This window comes from Sus scrofa, chromosome 8, assembly GCF_054392235.1.
Source record: "Sus scrofa isolate SSC_HxYL_T2T_F1_AM1 chromosome 8, Sscrofa_HxYL_maternal_Yorkshire_Landrace_v2.0, whole genome shotgun sequence".
Classification (NCBI taxonomy): Eukaryota; Metazoa; Chordata; class Mammalia; order Artiodactyla; family Suidae; genus Sus; species Sus scrofa.
In genome coordinates, this window is record NC_139390.1 from 144,675,185 (window position 1) to 144,695,402 (window position 20,218).

Here is a 20,218-nt window from a genome sequence, read left to right on the forward strand (position 1 = left end):
TATGGCACAACCATAGCAATGCGGGATCTGAGTCACGTCTGTGACCTACACCACAGCTCATGGCAATGCCAGATCCTTAACCCCCTGAGCAAGGCCAGAGATCAAACCTGTGTCCTCATAGATACTAGTTGAATTTGTTACCACTGAGCCATGACAAGAACTTCAGAAATCAATTTCTTGTTTTAAATTCCCTCTGCTGCAAACAATTGAAGTGGTTTGCATTTTCCTTGTTAGACCCTGACCCAGACTTACTCAGTAACTGTTATTTTAGTATCTGTTATGGATTTGTGTCCCCCTCTACCCCAATTCACATGTTGAAGTCCTAACCTGCAGTACATCAAAATGTGAAGGTATTTGGAGACAGGACTTTAAAGATGTAACTAAGGTAAATTAAACCATGTGAATGGGGCTTAGTCCAGTCTGACTGTTGTCCTCAGAGGAGGGCACAGACAGAAACACAGAGGTAAATCCATGTGAAGACAAAGAGGAGAACACACACATCTAGAGGCCAACAAGAGGCGCCTCAGAGGAAACGATGCTGCCAACATCTTTATTTCAGACCTGTAATTGTGGGAAAATAACTTTTTATTCTCTAAGTCACCTGGTCTGTGGGACTTTGTTAGGGCAGCCCTAGTGAACTAACACAGTACCTCTTTCTGAGTTCTTCAACTCTCTCCGTTTCTGAAGTTCAGTTTGTAAACATAGCTCCCCTGAGGGTCTACGTTTTGCAGAATGTAAAGGCAGATCACTTGATGAGTCTACTGGTAGTTACCTGCATTCAAAAACCAAGTTCCCTCATTTAGTCATAAACCCATATGCCATATTTGATTTCTTATCAACTGTAACATATGTATTGCTTTCAGCTTAATTCATATAGTAAGCCTGTGTATCTGTTTATCTTCACTGCAAAACTACATATGAAGGTATGTGAGTGAGTGCCTAATGATATATATATATAACCAGTCCTGAACTAGGATAATTCACCAAGTAATAATAATAATTTTCACCCAGACCCCATCATTCTCCCCTTCTGGATATACTCACCAAAAACCTTCAATGGGCTTTATAAGCATGGCTCTTGGTTTGTAAAAACTGTATGCCAATGTTATCGAAGCATTTCTTCTGCATGCTAATTTAATCGTAATTATTCTATACATAGTCTCTGATGCATGTATGCTACTCAATAAGGCACACTGCATCTGGCCACTGAAAAGCCATGTCCTCTCCTTATTTGCAGGCAATCTGCTTACACACACTGGGGAGAGGTGTAGTGGAAAGAGAAAATAATAACAGCAGTTAGCTTTTCATAGCTCGTATTCTGTAGACATACATCCAACTGAAAGAACAGATCTGGAATATTTCACTTGGGAGAGAAGACAGCCAAGATAAAAATGGGAGAAAAAAAATACAAGAAAAACAGAAAATCCAGTCACCTCTCCTACCCCAAGTTATACTCAGTCTTAGCCATGTATTCCCTTTTAACAAACTGCAATTTGCAGTTTATTTACATTTATTCAGTTTTTGTCTGGTTCACCTCACAAGGCTAAGGACTGTATCTGCCTAGTTCACTGCTGTATCCACACAAGGCTAAGGACTGTATCCATCTAGTTCACAGCTGTATCCCAAAGGCCATCCCAGAAACTATTAAATAGTTGATATTTAGTAAATAGTTCTTGAATGAAGGCAGGGAAAAGGAGAAAAGCAAAGAACAGACTCTTACTCTAATGTGCAAGGCACAATGCAGATTACAGAAGGCCTGAAGCACTCTTGCCCACTTTGGCAGTTTACACTCTAATCAGAGAAAAAAAAAAAAAAGGTTACTAGATATTAAAAAGGAATGGATGGTGCTGAATCGAGAGCCTCTGCATGTTTCAGAAGCTCAGGGGAAGAAGAGCAAAGGGTACTTACTAATGGAATTGCTGAGGATATGTGGAAACAGCCAACAAAAAGAGAAAAGAAGCCAATCACAGGACTAATACTGCATGATTCCAGCAATACGAGTTATCAAATACAGTGAAACCCATAGAAGCAAAGAATAGAATGGTGGCTGCTAGGGACTGAGCCGAGAGGGAACTGGAGACCTGCTCATCAGCATGCATAAAATCTCAGCTATGCAAGATTAGTAAGTTCTAGAGATCTCAGGCAACATTGCGCCTAAAGATAATAATACTGTATAATACACGTAAAATCTGTTAAGAACACAGATCTCATGTTAACTGTTCTTAACACACTAGAGAGAGAAAAAAGAAAAACGCTCAGATTGTTCATCAGCATCAACCTCGGAATGTTTTCCATACTGCAAAACCCTCAGAGTTTCTCTAATATGCTATTTCATGTCAAAGCCAGGCTGTCACAGCGGAAGAGCTATGCTCTCGACTCTCTGTGAAACCAGGGGTCGGCAGGAAGTCTACCAGGCACTTCAATGATGGCCACCTGCAAGACCCTCTAGGATATGCCTGAGTTCCTGGCCTCCACGGGTCTATTAGCCCAACTGATGAAAAGAAGGAATCTCATGGCACCTGGTGCTCTGAAGTGTGTTATTCCTGTCCCCTCAGGCTGTCTGGAGTGCCCATCTGCCTTGGTTTTCAACAACTGCAAAGAAGCCCAGCATGCAGAGAATGAAATATCTACTGGGTAAGGGGGACTGTCAATTCTGAAAATGCTTGTCAGGTTGTACGACTGTCTCTAAGGGTCTGGGGTAATTTTTATGCATTGTGGCAAAATATTAGCAACATAAGTCCAAACATTTGGCAACTTCCTATACTGTATAACTAAGTCTCATTCCCTACGATGATTTCCTAGTTTTATCTACTTTTTAGATGATTATCACAGACAGGTTCATTCCCATTGGCTTTTTTTTTTTTTTTTTTTACTATATTTTCAGTTAATAAAACAACAGAGCAATAAGTACATCTCTTACTATAGGGATTATTTATTACTAATAAATATGTTTCAGTAAATGTGTATTAACATGCTAAATATACGAGTTAAGCATGTATTTTCATGTAATATATGTGACTCTATATAACAGTTCTGATAATTTTGGGGAGAGCATCAGTAACTCATTTTATCATTTCAAGTCTTACTTAATCACTTGGCAAATTCATTTCATTCTAAACATTATAGCAAGGTTACACATGAAGAGATACATAGTTGCTACTTGATGTTATAGAACACATTCCTGTGCCAGTTTTCATCTGGGATTTAAACTTCCATGTTTTCCCCAAGCTGAATAAAATTGAGTAAAATGATGGATTCCAGTCTACTGAAGAATAGTCCATCCAGGTAAGATTTTAATGCTTTAGTAGATTCAGACTATTAGATCAGCCCCAGGACTAGTTGAGAATTTATTAAGTTCACTGTTCAACTACTCAATAAGGTATTTTCACACTATTATAAAAATGAATCCAAGAGCCTTAGGAAACCCATGAACTGTTTTGATGTCCATGCTAAGATGTACCTTAGACAATCTAATTGCGCCAGAAGAATCCTAAAATAGTGTCTACTTCTATCTGTGCCACTAATAGGAATGAAAATCTCTGGAACAGTCCCCTAAAGTTCATCTAAGACTTTCAGGATAAATGTAGGATAATGCCAATGACAAAGACCAATTCTAATGTCCCTGAAACCTGGTAAAACCAGACAGTTGGTTCAGGTAGCCAATTATCAATCAATAAAATTGTATTTATTAAATGCATTATCTACCCTGTCTCTCTGTTGACCATGACAGAGAGGCAGGGGGCTGCCTTCCTGAAACTTATAGTCCAGTAGAGACGGCACACAACAAATGTTATTTCAAATGCAATGACTGTTAGAAAAAGGGAAGTACAAGATACAATGGGATTAAACTAAGATGAAAGGGTCAGGAAACATTTTCTTGAAGAGGGAAAATGAGCTGACATCACCTTGGAAAAGTGATCATATAGGAGAGAAGAAAGGTTGTCTAGGAAAGTGAACCAGCATAAGATCCAAGACCACTGGAAGAAATGAAGAGGATGCTAGGTCTAGATCATCCAATGGAAAGAACAGAAATGGCATCAGTTTTAAGAAATACTTCTAAAGAATAAAAAATGTAAGTCTCTGTTGACGAGACATAGTGATGACTGGAGTAAGGCAGCAGAGTCTATACCTAAGTCGAGAATAGATGGTAACATTTATCCCAAGTGATAGAATGTCACATATGTAACAGCAGAAAAGTCCACCACCACCACCTTGCTCCCAACAAAAGAGCTCTCGCCCCAAACGCCATCACAACTGAATAATGAATAGGTTGGCAACCCTGAGGTACTGCCTTCCAGGGCCACTCATGTTTTGTGAGTAGATAGGTCCAACCAAAAGGACAGCTCTTTGCACACTGTTCTCCTTCCATTAACTGAAAATAAAAATCAAGCTTCTGAGAGAGGATTAAGATGGCGGAATAGAAGGACTGGAGCTCAACTTCTCTCCTAAAAACAACAAAATTCACAACTAAAAACTGAGCACTCTCCACCCGAATGGACCAGAAACCTTAAAAAAGATCCCCTACTCCAGAAGAAAAAGAGGAGGCCACATCAAGAGGTAGGAGGGGTGATTTCGTGATATAAACAACCCCACACCTCCTGGGTGGGAAGCTCCACAGACTGGAAACTAACTGGCTCACAGAGACTCACCTACCGGAGTGAGAGTTCTGAGCCCCATATCAAACCCTCATGTGCGGGGATCTGGCACTGAGAGAAAGAGCCCCAGAGCATCTGGCATTGAAGGCCAGTGGGGCTTGTGTGCAGGAGCTCCACAGGACTGGGGGAAACGGAGACCCATTCTTAAAAGGCGCACACAGACTTTCACGTGCACTGGGTTCCAGGGCAGAGCGAGGTCTCCATAGGAATCTGGGTCAAACCTGACTGCAGTTCTTGGAGGACATCCTGGGAAAACAGGAGTGAATGTGGCTTGTTGTGAGGCAAGGACATTGAAGGCAAAATTCTTGGGAATATCCAGCACTGCCTTTCTCTGGAGGTGGCCATTTTGGGAAAATTTGGCCCCACCTGTCAGTCAGCAGCTGAGAAGCCCCAGGGCAAACAACAATCCAGGTGGGATCACAGCCCCACCCCTCAGTAAACAGGCTGCCTAAAGAGCCTCAGGCACATAGCTGCCTCTAATCCCATCCAGAGACTAAGCCTCACCCACCAGAGGGATTAGAATCAGCTCCACCTACCAGTGGGCGGGCATCAGTCCCTCCCATCAGGAAGCCTACACCAAGCCCCCATACCAACTTCAGCCACAAGGGGGGCAGACACCAGAAGTAAGACAGGCTACAACTCTATTATCTGTAAAAAGGTCACCATACCAAAAACCTATACAAATGAAAAGACAGAGAACTCTAACCCAGATGAGGGAGAAAGGAAAAACCCCAGAAAAACAGCTAAGCAACGAGGAGATTCTCAGTCTCCAGGAAAAAGACTTTAGACTGTTGATGCTGAAGATGATGCAAGACATTGGAAATAAACTGGAGGCAAAGACGGATAACTTTCAGGAAACACTGACCAAAGAGATACAAGATATAAAACTTAAAAAAGAAGAGCTGCAAAATGCAATAGCTAAAATAAAAAATTCACTAGAGGCAGCCAATAGCAGAATACAGGAGGCAGAAGAACAAATAAGCGAGGTGGAGGACAGATTAGTGGAAATTACGGATGCAGAACAGAAAAGAGAAAAAAGATTGAAAACAAATGAGAGAACTCTGGGACAACATGAAACGCAACAACATCCATATTATAGGAGTGCCAGAAGGAGAAGAGAGAGAGAAGGGGACAGAAAAAATATTCCAAGAGATAATAGCCAAAAACTTCCCTAACATGGGAAAGGAACCACCCAATCCAGGAAGCACGAGTACCATATAAAATAAACCCAAGGAGGAATATACCAAGACACCTATTAATCAAACTAACCAAAACTAAAGACAAAGAGAAAATCTTGAAAGCAGCTAGGGAAAAGAAACAAATAACATACAAGGGAATCCCAATAAGGTTATCAGCAGATTTTTCAGCAGAAACTTTGCAGGCCAGAAGGGAGTGGCAGGACATACTTCACGTGATGAGAGGAAAAAGCCTCCAACCAAGATTACTCTACCCAGCAAGGCTCTCATTCAGATTTGAAGGAGAAATCAAAACCTTCACAGATAAGCAAAAGTTGAGAAAATTCAGCAACACTAAACCAGCCTTACAACAAATACTAAAGGAACTTCTCTAGGCAGAAAAGACAAGACAGCAACAGGAAACAAAAATGCCACAAATGACAAGGCTCACCAGTAAAGGTACATATATATACAGTAAAGATACGAAATCATCCATGCATGATTATACCACCAAAAAATCATGAGAAGAGGTGGGTACAAATGCAGGACACTGGAGATGCACTTGTAATTAAGAGAACAACAACTTAAAACAGTCTCGTATACATATAGATTCTTATATCAAAACTTCAGAATGACTGCAAACCAGAAATCTACAATTGATACACAAACAAGGAATCTCTGGAGAAGAAATATATCTCATAGTAAATAAGTGCATAATCCACCATGAAGAGGGTCATTTGACATCATTCTTGGAATGCTGAACTCTTCTTATATCTGATTCTGATTTCCTCTCCATCAAAGAATTTATGATAATTATAATTAAATAATGAAACTGTACAATTAAATAATATGGTTCTACAATTGTATTATTAATAACAATTTCTCTCCATGGTACAATGTAAGGTCTATAATGTCTTGTTTATCACATCACCTAGAATGGTGTAATGCCTTTATTGAAGAATCAATAAGATGTAACAAATTGTGAGGACATATTTATATAGTTACACTGTTTTTTAACGAACTTATGCATTTTACATTTTACTTATTTTCAGGGGGTGTATTATTTTTGCTATTCTTACCAGTTAAGTTATTCTTTTCATTATGCTATATAAAATATTTAATGGTATATAAGGCTTTCTTCTTTATAAATTTTAGTTGTATTATATACACAATTTTAATATAATGCTAATTTTTAAATAAAAATTGAAATGTAATAGATAATACTAAATAGTAAGGATGAATGCCATACAAAATGGGATAAAGTATAGAATAAATTTCCTATTTGTCTCAGGATATTTTCCATTCCACTTCTCCGGAGGGAGTCACTTAATCTGTTTCTTAAGAATCTGTGTGAATGTAACTGTGTTTAAATATATGTATTTTATTTTGTAAAAAAAAAAAAAAAAAAAAAAAAAATTTAAAGAACAGGCATTCTTCCTAAACCATGCAAACCAATCACTAGGCATTATTGAACAAGAAAAGAAAATTGTAGACAGTGATGAATATATTTGCTTTGCAATTAGTTAACTAGCTACTTACCTACAATTATAAAAGAGCTATGAAGATACAGCTGAAGGGTAAGATTTAAAATGTTCTTTAATTACTGTATGATAGTTTCTTACTACTATTCACTCAGAATTGTCAATTCAAACTGTTTCTAATTTGAATTCTACCAAGTTTTCTTAATTAGTTTCTAACAAGATTTGCTTTATTAAAAAAAAAAAAAATTCAAGCTTCACTGGACAACATTTTAAAAAATCTTTACCTTTTAGAAGGGGCAAGTTTCTTTAGAGACTACCTAAATTTTACCCCTGAGAAAAAAGGGCATGGGAGGTGATTTTACTTACAAAAGATCATAAAGCTAGTTAGATTCAGAGCTGGAATGAAAATTCTGATTTTTATTCTAATGTTCTTGACATGATTGCATATGGACACTCAAAGTTACCTATAAATTGCTGCTCTCTAGCAAGCTTGATAATGACTGGATCTAGACCAACAACCATAAGGAAAAATAACAACTGGCAAAGTTATTTATTGGCTTTTGGTTATATGATAATTATAATTTTGTAAATAGTGAGTCTGAGATTTTGATATTAATAATACTAGTAAAAATCTGAATATGAGTTACAAATTTGCAGTGATAGTGAACAATGACTGTAAGAAACTAGAGAGAACACTGTTACAGCAAAAGGCGTAAAACCTGGCTCTAATAAGGACTCAGCAACAATAATAATGACCCCAATATTTCCAAGCTTAGTTTGACCTCCAGCCCTTGTAGCTTCTTTGTTTTGCTGACATATGTAAACAACACACACACACGTAAAAAAGTGCAAGAAAGCCTTCCCATCATGTTATTTGAATGTTTGTTCTCTTGTAAAGTATGTGTAGGCATCTCACACAAAATCCACCAGGACAAAACACAGCAGACCCCTTTACTAACTAAAGGCAGACATTCAAGGAAAGGCCACACCTCTGATTCTCCTTTTGGGGAGGGATCTGCCACCCCCGTGCCTTTCAAAGAAGGCTTTGCAAGCTCTGGGTCTTGTGCAGGGGACATCAGTCAAGACAAACTATTTCTTTCACTCAACACTTTTTCTCCATCCGGGTAACAAGCAAAGGAGGAGCACAGTGGGTGAGAAGTGCGCAGAAGCAGGTCAGTCATTCCATCTGCATGAGGGGCTCTTTTGCCCACTTAGTCAGCAGCAATGAATGACGGCCAGGCTTTAAAATGAAACACTTTCCTCCCCCGCCCCCATCTCCATCTCTCCCTCTCTTCCTCTCTCTCTCTCTCTCACACACACACACTCCAAGGAAAGATTTAACATTCTTTTAAAAAAAAAAAAAATAGCGTTGGGCAAGACAGAGCATCTTTTGCATTCTGCATTTTCAGAGTAAGTATCCAACACGACTTGCCATGATAACTAAATTTATTATTAACTGTGTATTTCATGATGTTAGTGACAATATGTTAATGTGATTTTTCACGTCCTCCTGCAGTGAACAGATGGCTCCTTTTACTTTACTTTCCACATCAAGTGTGATTATTTCTTGGTGCCAAAAGCCACCTGCCGCTCCTCGGTCTCCAGTCTAATTTTTTATGTTGGTAAAACACAGCAGGACTTGTTATCAGTTGGATGGCATCTTAATAAAAGGAGACATGCCAACATATTGACATCATGTTCAAGGGGAAGCTTCAGCCCCTTCAAACCCTTAACCCCCTTTCCCGACCCCCTTTCAGAAAGTGAGGGAGAAAATGAAAAAAAATAGACGCGAAGACCCCACCAGCTTCAGACGTTTGATTACAATGGTTGGGCCTAGAGCCAGGACGCTGCATTGGCCTCTCTTTGTTCCTCAACCCAAGCACCTCACTCAGGGCTCTGATCTTTCATCCTGTGTAATGATAATTAGCCAGAACATATTCCAAAGTCAAATGTAAGCAGGAATGCATTAACATTGAGATCAGTGTCAGGGCAATTTTCACTGGGAAAACGACAAAGAACACACGCACACACACACACACAATCAAACATTTCAAGATTCAAGGACTGATACAATCACTTTCATAGCTGTGAATATTAAACTCATTGGCCTGTCTGTTATGAGCGCTTACCTAGAATGCCAAGGCCTCCTCAAGTGGAAGCAGTGACTCCCACAGCCCATGCTTAACAGGGAAAACAGGAGTGATAAACCTCGGTAGCTGGCTTTAATTGTTCCATTCTTTATTAGAACAAAGAGAGGATCATACGTTAAGTGACTTGTGGTCCGAGAAGAGGTCTTCCAGGCGATTGGATGGCATGGCTCTCAACAGCTGGTCCAGCACATTTGGGAACAGCATGTAGAAAAATGCGTCAGTGTTCTGAAGATTACCAACTGTGATGATGCATCGGCTGTGACACCATCTAAAAAAGTTAAATTTCCTAGCCACAAACTACAGAAGTCAATGCCCTCACCATCGGGGGGCACATGTGCAAATACAAGACAAGATATGCGCACATTTGGTGAAATCAAACCTTTCAAAACCGAGTCCCACTCATTAGAGAATGAAAGAGTAGCAGCATCCCTGCATGCCTGGTATTTCTCGTTAAAAGCCAAGGAGTTAAACCTGTAACTGGTTTCCTAAGATTTATAAGGTCTATAAGAAGCCAAAGAAAGTTCCTACAAGAAAAGTACAAATATCTTAACAAAAATGATTCACAATTAATGGCTTTCTTGAGATGGACCCTTTAAGTAGATTATGCCACCACGGAATCTCTTAAATTAACACAAACTTGGCATTGATTCTCTATTCTTTCTAACTATTCCTCCATACAAACAAAAGAACCTCTATGAAACAGACCTCTGCTAACTCTTGCGCAGCTTTTTATTTGCATTACATTTTCCCAGTATTTTGTTATAACCAACACCATTCTACCCACCACGCAGATCCTACAATTGATATTTTACTATACTAATTTTATCAGATATCTTTTCCTTTATCCAGCCTTTTATCTATTCATCGATCTACACTATTAGATTAGATTGTAAAATGAATACCCAATAGCCCATCTAGCAATCAAAGTTAAAATGAACTTGACTTCATGATAACCAGGTAAAGTGAGAACCACAAATCGTGGTACTCATTGACTCATTCAAAAAATACTTCTTCGGGTTCTGCTTAGAGACAGGAACTGTTCTAAATGCTGAAGACAGATACAAGATAGAATAAAACATCCAAAATACCTTCCCTTGTTGAACTTATAATTTAGTGGGCTTGACCAGGTAAAAATAATAATGAAACGCTTGCTCTCTAAAACAAGATGTACAAAGGAAGACAGGTCAACAAACAGGTACACTCAGCCAAGACTGTTCTCCACTTGGATGTGGCAGTAAGGGTAGGGAGAATGTTTCATGCTTCACAATATTATTGTCCTAAATACAGCCCATATACAGCAACCTCTCAAAACACATTTGTCAAATTAGTGAATAAGCAAATAAATTTTAAACTTCACAGTGTGGAATCATTTAAAAGGTTTTATATTAAGAGAGTAATTGCACTATAGAAGAGTCGCCTTAAATGAGTAACAGAAAATCAATTCGTTTAACAACTCTAATTTTAACAATCTTTCAGTAAAACAGTTTTTGAAGACATACCTGATTTCAGGGGACTATTTTGAATAGTATGCCCACCATTAAAACATTTGCATTTGTGTGGAATATGATAATGTTTTCAAAAATAAAGTAGGTGCTCAAAATATAGGAAGGTTATTACAGACTAACAATCAAAAGCTATTGTGTTTTTTTAATAAAAAAATAGAGTTAAAGATTCTTAGTTTAAAAAAAGCATCATTAGTCAACTTTGGTTAAATCTGAATAGTTTGTAATTATTCTTAAGAAAGTTAGATCTGGTCAACTTTCTAAACTAAATTGAGACACTTATCTGATTATTTGGTGGCTACCATTTATTAACAGCAAAATTAATATGTAAATGAGCTCGTCATAAACAGAACTGATGACTTTATATGTGTTACTTGTATTAAAAACAAAATGCTTAAAGTATCCCTAGGTTCAAAAACTAATCTGATTGGGAATATTTGTGTGCTTACACCTGGATGGTAGGGCAGAGGGAAAGTAGAAAAGAAGCTTTGGGTAAAATTTTATTGAATAGATTAATCTACCTATAAAATGTTTACTACTGCCAAATACCTGGGAAGAAAACAATTTTTTTTTTAATTTAAAAATCTGTTTCATGCAAATTAAAACATAGTAAACAGGCACACTGGTAAGTGCTGCCTCTAAATTTTTGCTTAAAAAGTCCCTAGCTGAAGCCCTAAAACTTAATCAAGATGATCAGGAGAATCTGCACCATCGTCTGAAGATTCAACCCCCTAATACCCAACTTCAGTCTGGTGGCGAGTTTCGCTTTTCTGACATCATAGAATTCCTTAAAAGACTTTACTCAAAAGGAAAATGTGATCTGGCTAAAGTACTACTGTTGATTCTTACGGTATTTTCTATCTTGTTTTGTTGGTTTCACTAAGAATAAATGAGCTGCGCCTTTGAGCTAATTTAAAAGTATACCTTACAGCCTAATGCAGAAAATTACCATTCACCAATCGGACATTTCAGAAATTCAAGTCTGTGAGTAAATAAATATTTATTCACCAACTTTACACTCAGTCTGAAAACTTAAGCTTCTGTTCGGTAGCTTTCACTCTTGTAACAATGGGGTAAAAGAGCTTAGATTTATCCTAATTTATCACTTCAAACAACTCAAAAGCGGACAAAATATATGAAACCATTCACATAAGTCAAAAAATACATAACAACAGTTCACAAGATGCTGGATATCAGGCAATGAAGGGCAGTGATATCCAACAAGCAAGAAACAAATAGTGTGACTATTATGGCTTCCCCAGCCCACAGCCTTGAGGGTTTTGAGGACACAGCCCTGTGAGGTGGAGCCCAGTGGAAGCTCTGTGATGAGGAGATGCAGCTGAACCTCCAGAGAGACAAAGCAGTTAGACTGTGTGGGACATGGTGCTGGAAACCAAAGAGTCACACAAGAAGAGAATTCTGGAGCTCTTCGGAGTATCCCCTTTGAGTTTTCAGTTGAGCACTGATGTGTGTGTGTGTGTGTGTGTGTGTGTGTGTGTGTGTGTGTGTGTGTAAACTACACAAGGCTGGGGAAAGACGCACATGAAAACACTGAAGATAAGGGTATCCAGTATTTACCCATGATAGGGAACACAGATTATCTCCACCAGTCACAAAAACTTCATTTTTCATGGAACTTGGGTAAATACACAGGAAAGGAGAATAATTAGCCCCAGATGAAACACTGTCCTGTTTCATCTTAAAAGCCAGACCCAAAAGAATCAAAAGTTGTTTCCATGTAATTTAATTTAACTTCATCCAAAAACAAAGTCAGGGTTTACAGGAACACAAAAATAAGCAGCAATCCAACCAGGTAAAACTCACAATGCTTAGGACCTGATCAGAAATTTTCAGGCATGCAAAGAAGCAGAGACATATAAGCCATAAAGAGGAGAAAAATTAGCCAAAACTTAACCAGAACTGACAGAGATGGTGGAATTAGCAGGAAAGGAAATTAAGTTATTCCAACTGAATTCTGTGTGTTCAAAGCTAGTAAATTATTTTTAAAAATCCAACTGAATTTTAGAGATGAAAACTAACATGTGTGAGGTGAAAAATGCACCAGATGAATTAGAGATTAGACAACGGAGAAGAAAAGATTAGCAAACCTAAAGACAGAGCAGTGGAAACTAAAATATGAGACAATTATGAGTAGAGCAACACTGAACTGCGGGATAACTCCAATGCATGTACTTGAGGTCCCTAAAGCAGAGAAGTGAGGGAAAATAACACAGATTTACAGAAAACATAGCCCAAAGGTTTCAAAAATCGACGACATCCGTAAACCCAGAGATCCAATAGCTCAATGGTCCCCAAGTACTGAACATAAAAAACCCACAGCAATTAATACCATCATAAACTGACCAAAATCAGAGATAAAAAGAAAAAAGCTTAAAGACAGAGAATAACAGACATTTTACAAGTAAGTTTGACAGTCAAGTTCACACCTTAAAACAACACAAATGCGGTCAGAGCGAGCATTTCAAGGCACTGAAGTTTAAGGGGGAAATAGTTAAGAATTCTATATCCAGAGAAAGTATCTTTAAATAGTAGATGAAACATTTTTCAAATGTTCAAAAGTTGTAAAAAAATTCATTTCCAACAGACCCCCGTTACAAGAAACACTGAGGGCGGTCTCACAGGCGGAAAGAAAGTACCAGAAACACGGATCCATCCACACTGGAGAATGAAGAGCACAGGTTATAATAATGATGCGGGTAAGTTATTTTCAGCTTAAAGCTTAAACCTTCTTAAAGGATAACTGAGCTGTCGGGGGTGGACCCTGGGCCAGAGGCCTGGGGCGCAAGGATGCAGCGACAGTTAACGGACAAAGGTCCCCTCGAGCGGGCGGGCGGCGCTGGGTTCAGCCGAGCAGTCACTGCGCCGGCACCTTGATCCCGCCCCTCCTGATCCCGCCCCTCCTGAAGGTCCCGCCCCCCTGAAGATCCCGCCCCGCGCGCCCCGCCCCCACCAACGCCTCCATCCCCCGGAACCCGCGCCAGAGCGGCTGAGCCAACTGACTGGTTTCATGGCAGCTCCGAAGACCACAGGTGTGGGGCCGTTGGTGGGAGCAGTGGTCCAGGGTACTAACTCCACTCATTTTATGGTTTTCAATTCAAAAACAGCAGAACTCCTTAGTCACCATCAGGTGGAATTAACACAAGTGTTCCCAAAAGAAGGATGGGTGGAACAAGACCCCAAGCTCATTCTTCAGTCTGTGTATGAATGTATAGAGAGAACATGCGAGAAACTTGAAGAACTGCACGTTGACCTCTCCAACATAAAAGCCGTGGGCGTCAGCAATCAGAGGGAAACCACGGTCGTCTGGGACAGGCTCACGGGGGAGCCGCTCTACAACGCCGTGGTGTGGCTCGACCTGAGAACCCAGTCCACCGTGGAGCTCCTCAGCAAAAAAATTCCAGGGAATAATAACTTCGTCAAGTCCAAGACAGGCCTGCCCCTCAGCACTTACTTCAGTGCGGTGAAGCTTCGCTGGCTTCTTGACAACGTGAGTCAAGTTCAGAAGGCGGTTCGAGAAGGCAGAGCTCTTTTTGGTACCATCGATTCCTGGCTTATCTGGAGCATGACTGGAGGGGCTCACGGAGGCATCCACTGCACAGATGTAACAAATGCAAGCAGGACGATGCTCTTCAACATCCACTCTCTGCAATGGGACAAAGAGCTGTGCGATTTCTTTGAAATTCCAATGGGCATTCTTCCAGACGTCTGGAGCTCTTCGGAGATCTATGGCCTAATGAAAACCGGGGCCTTGGAAGGCGTGCCCATATCAGGGTGCTTGGGGGACCAGTCTGCTGCATTAGTAGGACAAATGTGCTTCCAGGAAGGACAAGCCAAAAACACATATGGAACAGGCTGTTTCTTACTATGTAATACAGGCCACAAGTGTGTATTTTCGGAGCATGGCCTGCTGACCACGGTGGCTTACAAACTAGGCAAAGACCAGCCAGTATGTTATGCGCTAGAAGGTTCTGTCGCTATAGCTGGTGCTGTTATTCGCTGGCTACGAGACAACCTTGGAATTATAAAGACCTCCGAAGAAAGTGAAAAACTTGCTAAAGAAGTAGGTACTTCTTACGGCTGCTACTTCATCCCAGCCTTTTCAGGATTATACGCACCTTATTGGGAGCCCACGGCAAGAGGGATAATCTGTGGTCTCACTCAGTTCACCAATAAAAGTCATATTGCTTTCGCTGCATTAGAAGCTATTTGTTTCCAAACCCGAGAGATTTTGGATGCCATGAACCGTGACTGTGGAATTCCACTTAATCATCTGCAAGTAGATGGAGGAATGACCACCAACAAAGTCCTTATGCAACTGCAAGCAGACATTCTGCATATTCCAGTAATAAGAGCCTCTATGCCCGAAACGACTGCACTGGGAGCTGCCATGGCAGCAGGAGCCGCACATGGGGTGGACGTCTGGAGTCTTAAACCTGAGGATCTGTCAACTGTCATGATGGAACGGTTTGAACCACAGATCAAGGCCACAGAAAGTGAAATTCGTTACTCTACATGGAAGAAAGCTGTGATGAAGTCAATGGGTTGGGTTACAACTCAGCCTCCTGAAAGTAGTGAACCTACCCTGTTCTCTAGTCTGCCCTTGGGTTTTTTTATAGTTAGCAGCATGATACTGTTAATTGGAGCAAGATACATCTCCGGTATACCATAATAATACCAAGCCTAGATTCGCAAGATGTGAGCTTTCACGAAATGAAAAAAATCCAGCAATTCTGTCTCTTAATGGGATGATGTTATCATGGGCTGGTTTTATTTATAAACCACTTGCTGCATGACTTACGAGAACCCTGCAAGTAGACCTGTGGCTACAATAAATAAGTTACAACAGAAAATGCTGCAGAGATATTTGGTGTGGTTTTATCTTAACATTAGCAGTTAAGGTCGCGCCAACCACTGGAAGTTAGCCCCCTCCATTGTCATGAAATCCCACTCCACGCCCTCTAAAATACAGAATATTCACATTCTTTCTGTGGAACTTCTCACCAATTTTTTTTTTTTTTTTAGGGCCTCACCTGTGAATATAGAAGTTCCCAGGCTAGGGGTTGCAGTGGGGCTGCAGCTGCCAGCCTATGCCACAGCCACAACAATGCCACATCTGAGCTGCATTTGCAACCTATGGGGCAGCTCACGGCAATGCCAGGTCCTGAACCCAGTGAGCAAGGCCAGGGATCAAGTCCACGTCCTCATGGATGCCAGTCGGGTTCTCTACCCACTGAGCCACATCAAATATTTTCTGACACTTGAGAACCACGATTTGGCTCTGCTACACGCCCTTGATTAGAAGGTGGGACTGACCTTTTAGCCAAAGCAGAGGGCATGGTTTTGTCTTTGTCATTGTTTTTAATGGACCCTAAAGCCCTCTTTTGTACATAGTAGGGAAACCACAATACCTTCACGGAATGTTTAATGGAAACCTAAGTTTTTATACCAGAGATGTACTATCTCATAGCTTTGACATTTTACTGAAAGACAGTTGTCAAATAAAACTGTCCAGGCGTTTTACGTGGCCTCACCAACGAGACTGATGTGCTGTGTAGAGTCTTTAGGGAGAAGGACATATTTTTGTTTGTTTCCTCTTCCCATTTTATGTACTTCACTTGGTATGTATAACATATACGCTTATATACTTCCTACACGGCAGTCCATTTGTAAAGTAAGCCTATAAGAAGGGTAATATTAACTGGACCACCACATACATCAACAGTGTAGGATAAACATATTTTAGAGCAATGAGTTTGCATACTATTTATGAGGAGGAACTTTTTTTAAAGACGCAATATTTAAAATTTAAGTACAGGTTTTATGTTGATACTGAAAAAGTATATTACGATTTCAACTCTAACACCTTACGTTTTAATTAAGCTGCCTTAGGGGGATATATGCTAGGGAAAAAAATTGTGGAATACTAATATACTAAGCATTATTTTCAACCAGAAAAAATAACTGATTGCTCAAACAAAACTAATAATAGAGCATAGTATTTAAGCACATGTAAAAGAAAAAAATAGCAAGAAAGTTGGAAGTATATAAATGGAAGTGTAATACCGTAAGCTTCATATATTATGTGGGAAGTGGTATAATATCATTTGAAGTTACACTGTTAGTTAAAGACTCTGAATCCTAAAATAAGAAAACAAAAAGTTAGAATTAACAAATTAAGTACATAAGCCAAAACTATAAAAATACTCATTCTATTCAAAAGAAGGCAGAAAAGACATGAAAAAATGAAAAAAAAATAGGAAAATAGAAAACGACAGCGGGAAAATATATTTAAACCTAACCATACCAATAAATACATTAAATATAATGGTCTAAATACCTCAGATAAAAAAGAAAGACTCCAACAAATATTGCATCTAAGAAACACATTCAGAAAAAAAAGTCAAAAAGAGAAAGAATTTTAAAAGATACAACATACTCATATTAATGGAAAGAAAGCTGAAATAGCTATATTAATATCATAAAGTAAATTTCAGAGCAAAGAACACTACCAGGGATAGACAAGGTCATTTAAAAATGATAAAAGGGTCAATTCATTAAAGAGATATAACAATCCTAAATATGTATATACCTAGTAACAGAGCTTCAAAAGACATACAGCAAAATCTGATAGAACTGAAAGAAAAGGTAGATAAATCTACAATTATAGTAAGAGATTGGACATCTCTTCTTCAATGTTTGATAGGACAAGTAGACAATAAGATACAGATTTGAACAATACTCTCAACTTAATTGATATTAATATAACCTACACCCAACAGTAGGAGAATACATATTCTATTCAAGTACATATGAAACATTTACTGAGACAGTAGGCTATCAACCAAGCCTCAATAAATTTAAAAGGATTTCATATAAAGTATGCTGTCTGAGCACACTGGAATTATAAATCAATAAAAGGTTTCTGGGAATCTCCAAATATTTGGAAACTAAATAAAAAACTTTTAAATAATCCATGAATTGAAGAGATAAGGAAGGAAAACAAAATATTTGGAATACAATGAAAACGAAAACATCAAAATTTATGAGATATTACTAGATTGATACTTAGAAATTTCAAATTAATCACCTCAGCTTCTATTTTAAGAAACTGGAAATAAAATAACAAATTAAATACAAAGTGGGCAGAAGAAGAAAATAAAGTGGAGCAGAATCATCAATTGTGTAGAAAATAGAATAACAATACCAAAACTCAATATAGACAAAATTGGTTCTTTTAGAATATTGATAAATTGATAAACTTGAATCTTAGACTGGACTAGAAAAAAAAAGAATGATAAACATTATCAGTATCAGGAAGGAGCGTGATAGCATTATAAATCCTAAGGACATCAAAATGATAACCCAGGAATGTCATGAGAACTTTATGCCAGTAAAGTGACAACTTAGATGAAATGAACAAATTCCTTTGAAAATGCAAACTACTAAAACAAGAAAAAGATAACCTGAGTGGCCCTATCAAATAGACTGAACTTTAAGACCTTCTTAAAGAGAAAAATCCACCCCCAAAGGGCTTCAATGATGAAGAAACAATACCAATCTATACAAACTCTTCCAAAAATCTAGAAAGGAATAAACACTTCCAAACACATTCCATGAGGCCAAGATTACAGCATTATTCTCATTCCAAAACCAGATTAAAACATTACAAAAATTGCAGATCAATATCTTTTATAAACACTGTCGGATGCAAAAATTCTTATCAAACTTTTATCAAAATTAACAATACATGAAAAAGATCATGACCAACTATGGGAAATGTAAAGCTGGGGTAATGAATCAGTGTCATGAGAAAATTTAGCCAGTCTCCTCCACCATATGAACATCTAAGAGAGAAAAACCGCGTGAGATGTAACTACACGTGGACTAGAACACCTGAAGTTAAAACCACACCAAGTCTGGGAAAGATGGGAGGAGCTGAATCTCCCATATGATGCCACTGAAAATGTAAAATGATTATAAACATTTTAGAACAATTTAGCAGTTTCTTAAAAAACTGAACACGCATCTCACATCATCCTAGGTATTTACCCAAGAAAAATAAAAACATATGTCTGCATAAACATTTTTTCCACAGCACTTTGTTATAGACCAAAACTTGACACAACTCCAGGTCCACCAGCAGGTGAATGGATAAACAAACCGTGGTCCATACAATGGAAAGTCACCTAGGAACTAATGATACACCCTACAACAAAGATAAATTTCTCGAAATAATTAAGCTGAGTCAATAAGCCAGACAAAAAAGAATATATAAATAGCATTTGACTCTATTCATACACAGTTGCAGAAAATGCAAACTATTATATAATGGCAAAAAGCAGATCACTGGCTGCCTGAGACCTGGGGCAAGAGGACGGGGGTGGGGGGTGGGGGGGTGGGAAGGAGGAGTGGGCAGAAAGGGGTAGGAGGCATAATTACAAAGGGGCACGAAGAAAAATTGGGAGGCATGAATATGGTCATTATATTAATTATGGTGACATTTCGAGGGCAAATACATATGTCAAAATTAATCACACTGAACACTTTAAATATATGCAGTCTATTTTATGTCAATTGTACATCAATAAACCTTTTTAAAAAGAGAGAAAATGTATCTCAAACGCTAAAGGACTATAACCAAAGGCGGCTCAAGTAGGTTCATCTTTGCTTCCACACTCTGCTAGCCTGTGGTGTGCGAGTTCCTATCTCTAGAAGGCCTATGAGCTTTATTTGAAGTCATTTGTGTGATTAGGCTGGAGAAATACATGATAATGCCTAGCTAGTATCATTTAAAACAAATTAATTTCCCATTTCATTTATCTGTTCGTAATTCTCAGTCTGGGACCCATTGCAAATGACCTTATGAAGAGTTACAAACAAAGACGTCCTAAGAAAATCAGGCTAAAATCCACAAACTCAGTATCTCATTCTCACTCCTTCAATATTACACTCCTGTGATTACCCGCTATCCTTTTTGATACCTTTGCCTTTGTAAGTCTCATTTTTATCATTTAACTTATATGATATTGGTAAATTACAGTACTGTGCCCCAGGCTATAAGGAGCTTCTGTATATTCTATTATAAAATTGGCTAATTAATAATTTCTCTATATTGCCACTGAGCAGAACTACACGGTTAAATTATGATGATGGGGTCTCATCACATGCAAGTTATGAAACAGCAAGTCATCATTTAATGTCAGGCATATGTATGAGTGAGAGAGCATGAGCTCC

The 20,218-nt window shown here is 38.7% G+C and overlaps 1 protein-coding gene and 1 long non-coding RNA gene across 11 annotated transcripts in view; one reads left to right on the top strand and one right to left on the bottom strand.

The window, feature by feature from the left end:
* Positions 1–20,218, bottom strand: part of LOC102167132 (uncharacterized) — a 659,279-nt gene that overhangs the window by 325,769 nt on the left and 313,292 nt on the right. The window contains exon 1 of one of the 10 annotated variants that reach the window (XR_014813528.1): positions 9,441–9,556. The exons of the other annotated variants lie outside the window; for them this stretch is intronic. This is a non-coding gene — a long non-coding RNA (uncharacterized LOC102167132). Of the gene's footprint in view, positions 1–9,440; positions 9,557–20,218 lie in introns of those variants that run through there. 10 annotated transcript variants of the gene reach the window in all.
* Positions 11,534–15,834, top strand: GK2 (glycerol kinase 2). The gene has a single exon (XM_003129373.5). The coding sequence runs from the start codon at positions 13,992–13,994 to the stop codon at positions 15,651–15,653; it is 1,662 nt and encodes a 553-aa protein (XP_003129421.2). The 5' UTR covers positions 11,534–13,991; the 3' UTR covers positions 15,654–15,834.

What these genes read in the sequence shown, in the direction of transcription:
- GK2 (XM_003129373.5), top strand. Translation starts at nt 13,992, where the DNA reads ATGGCAGCTCCGAAGACCACAGGTGTGGGGCCGTTGGTGGGAGCAGTG.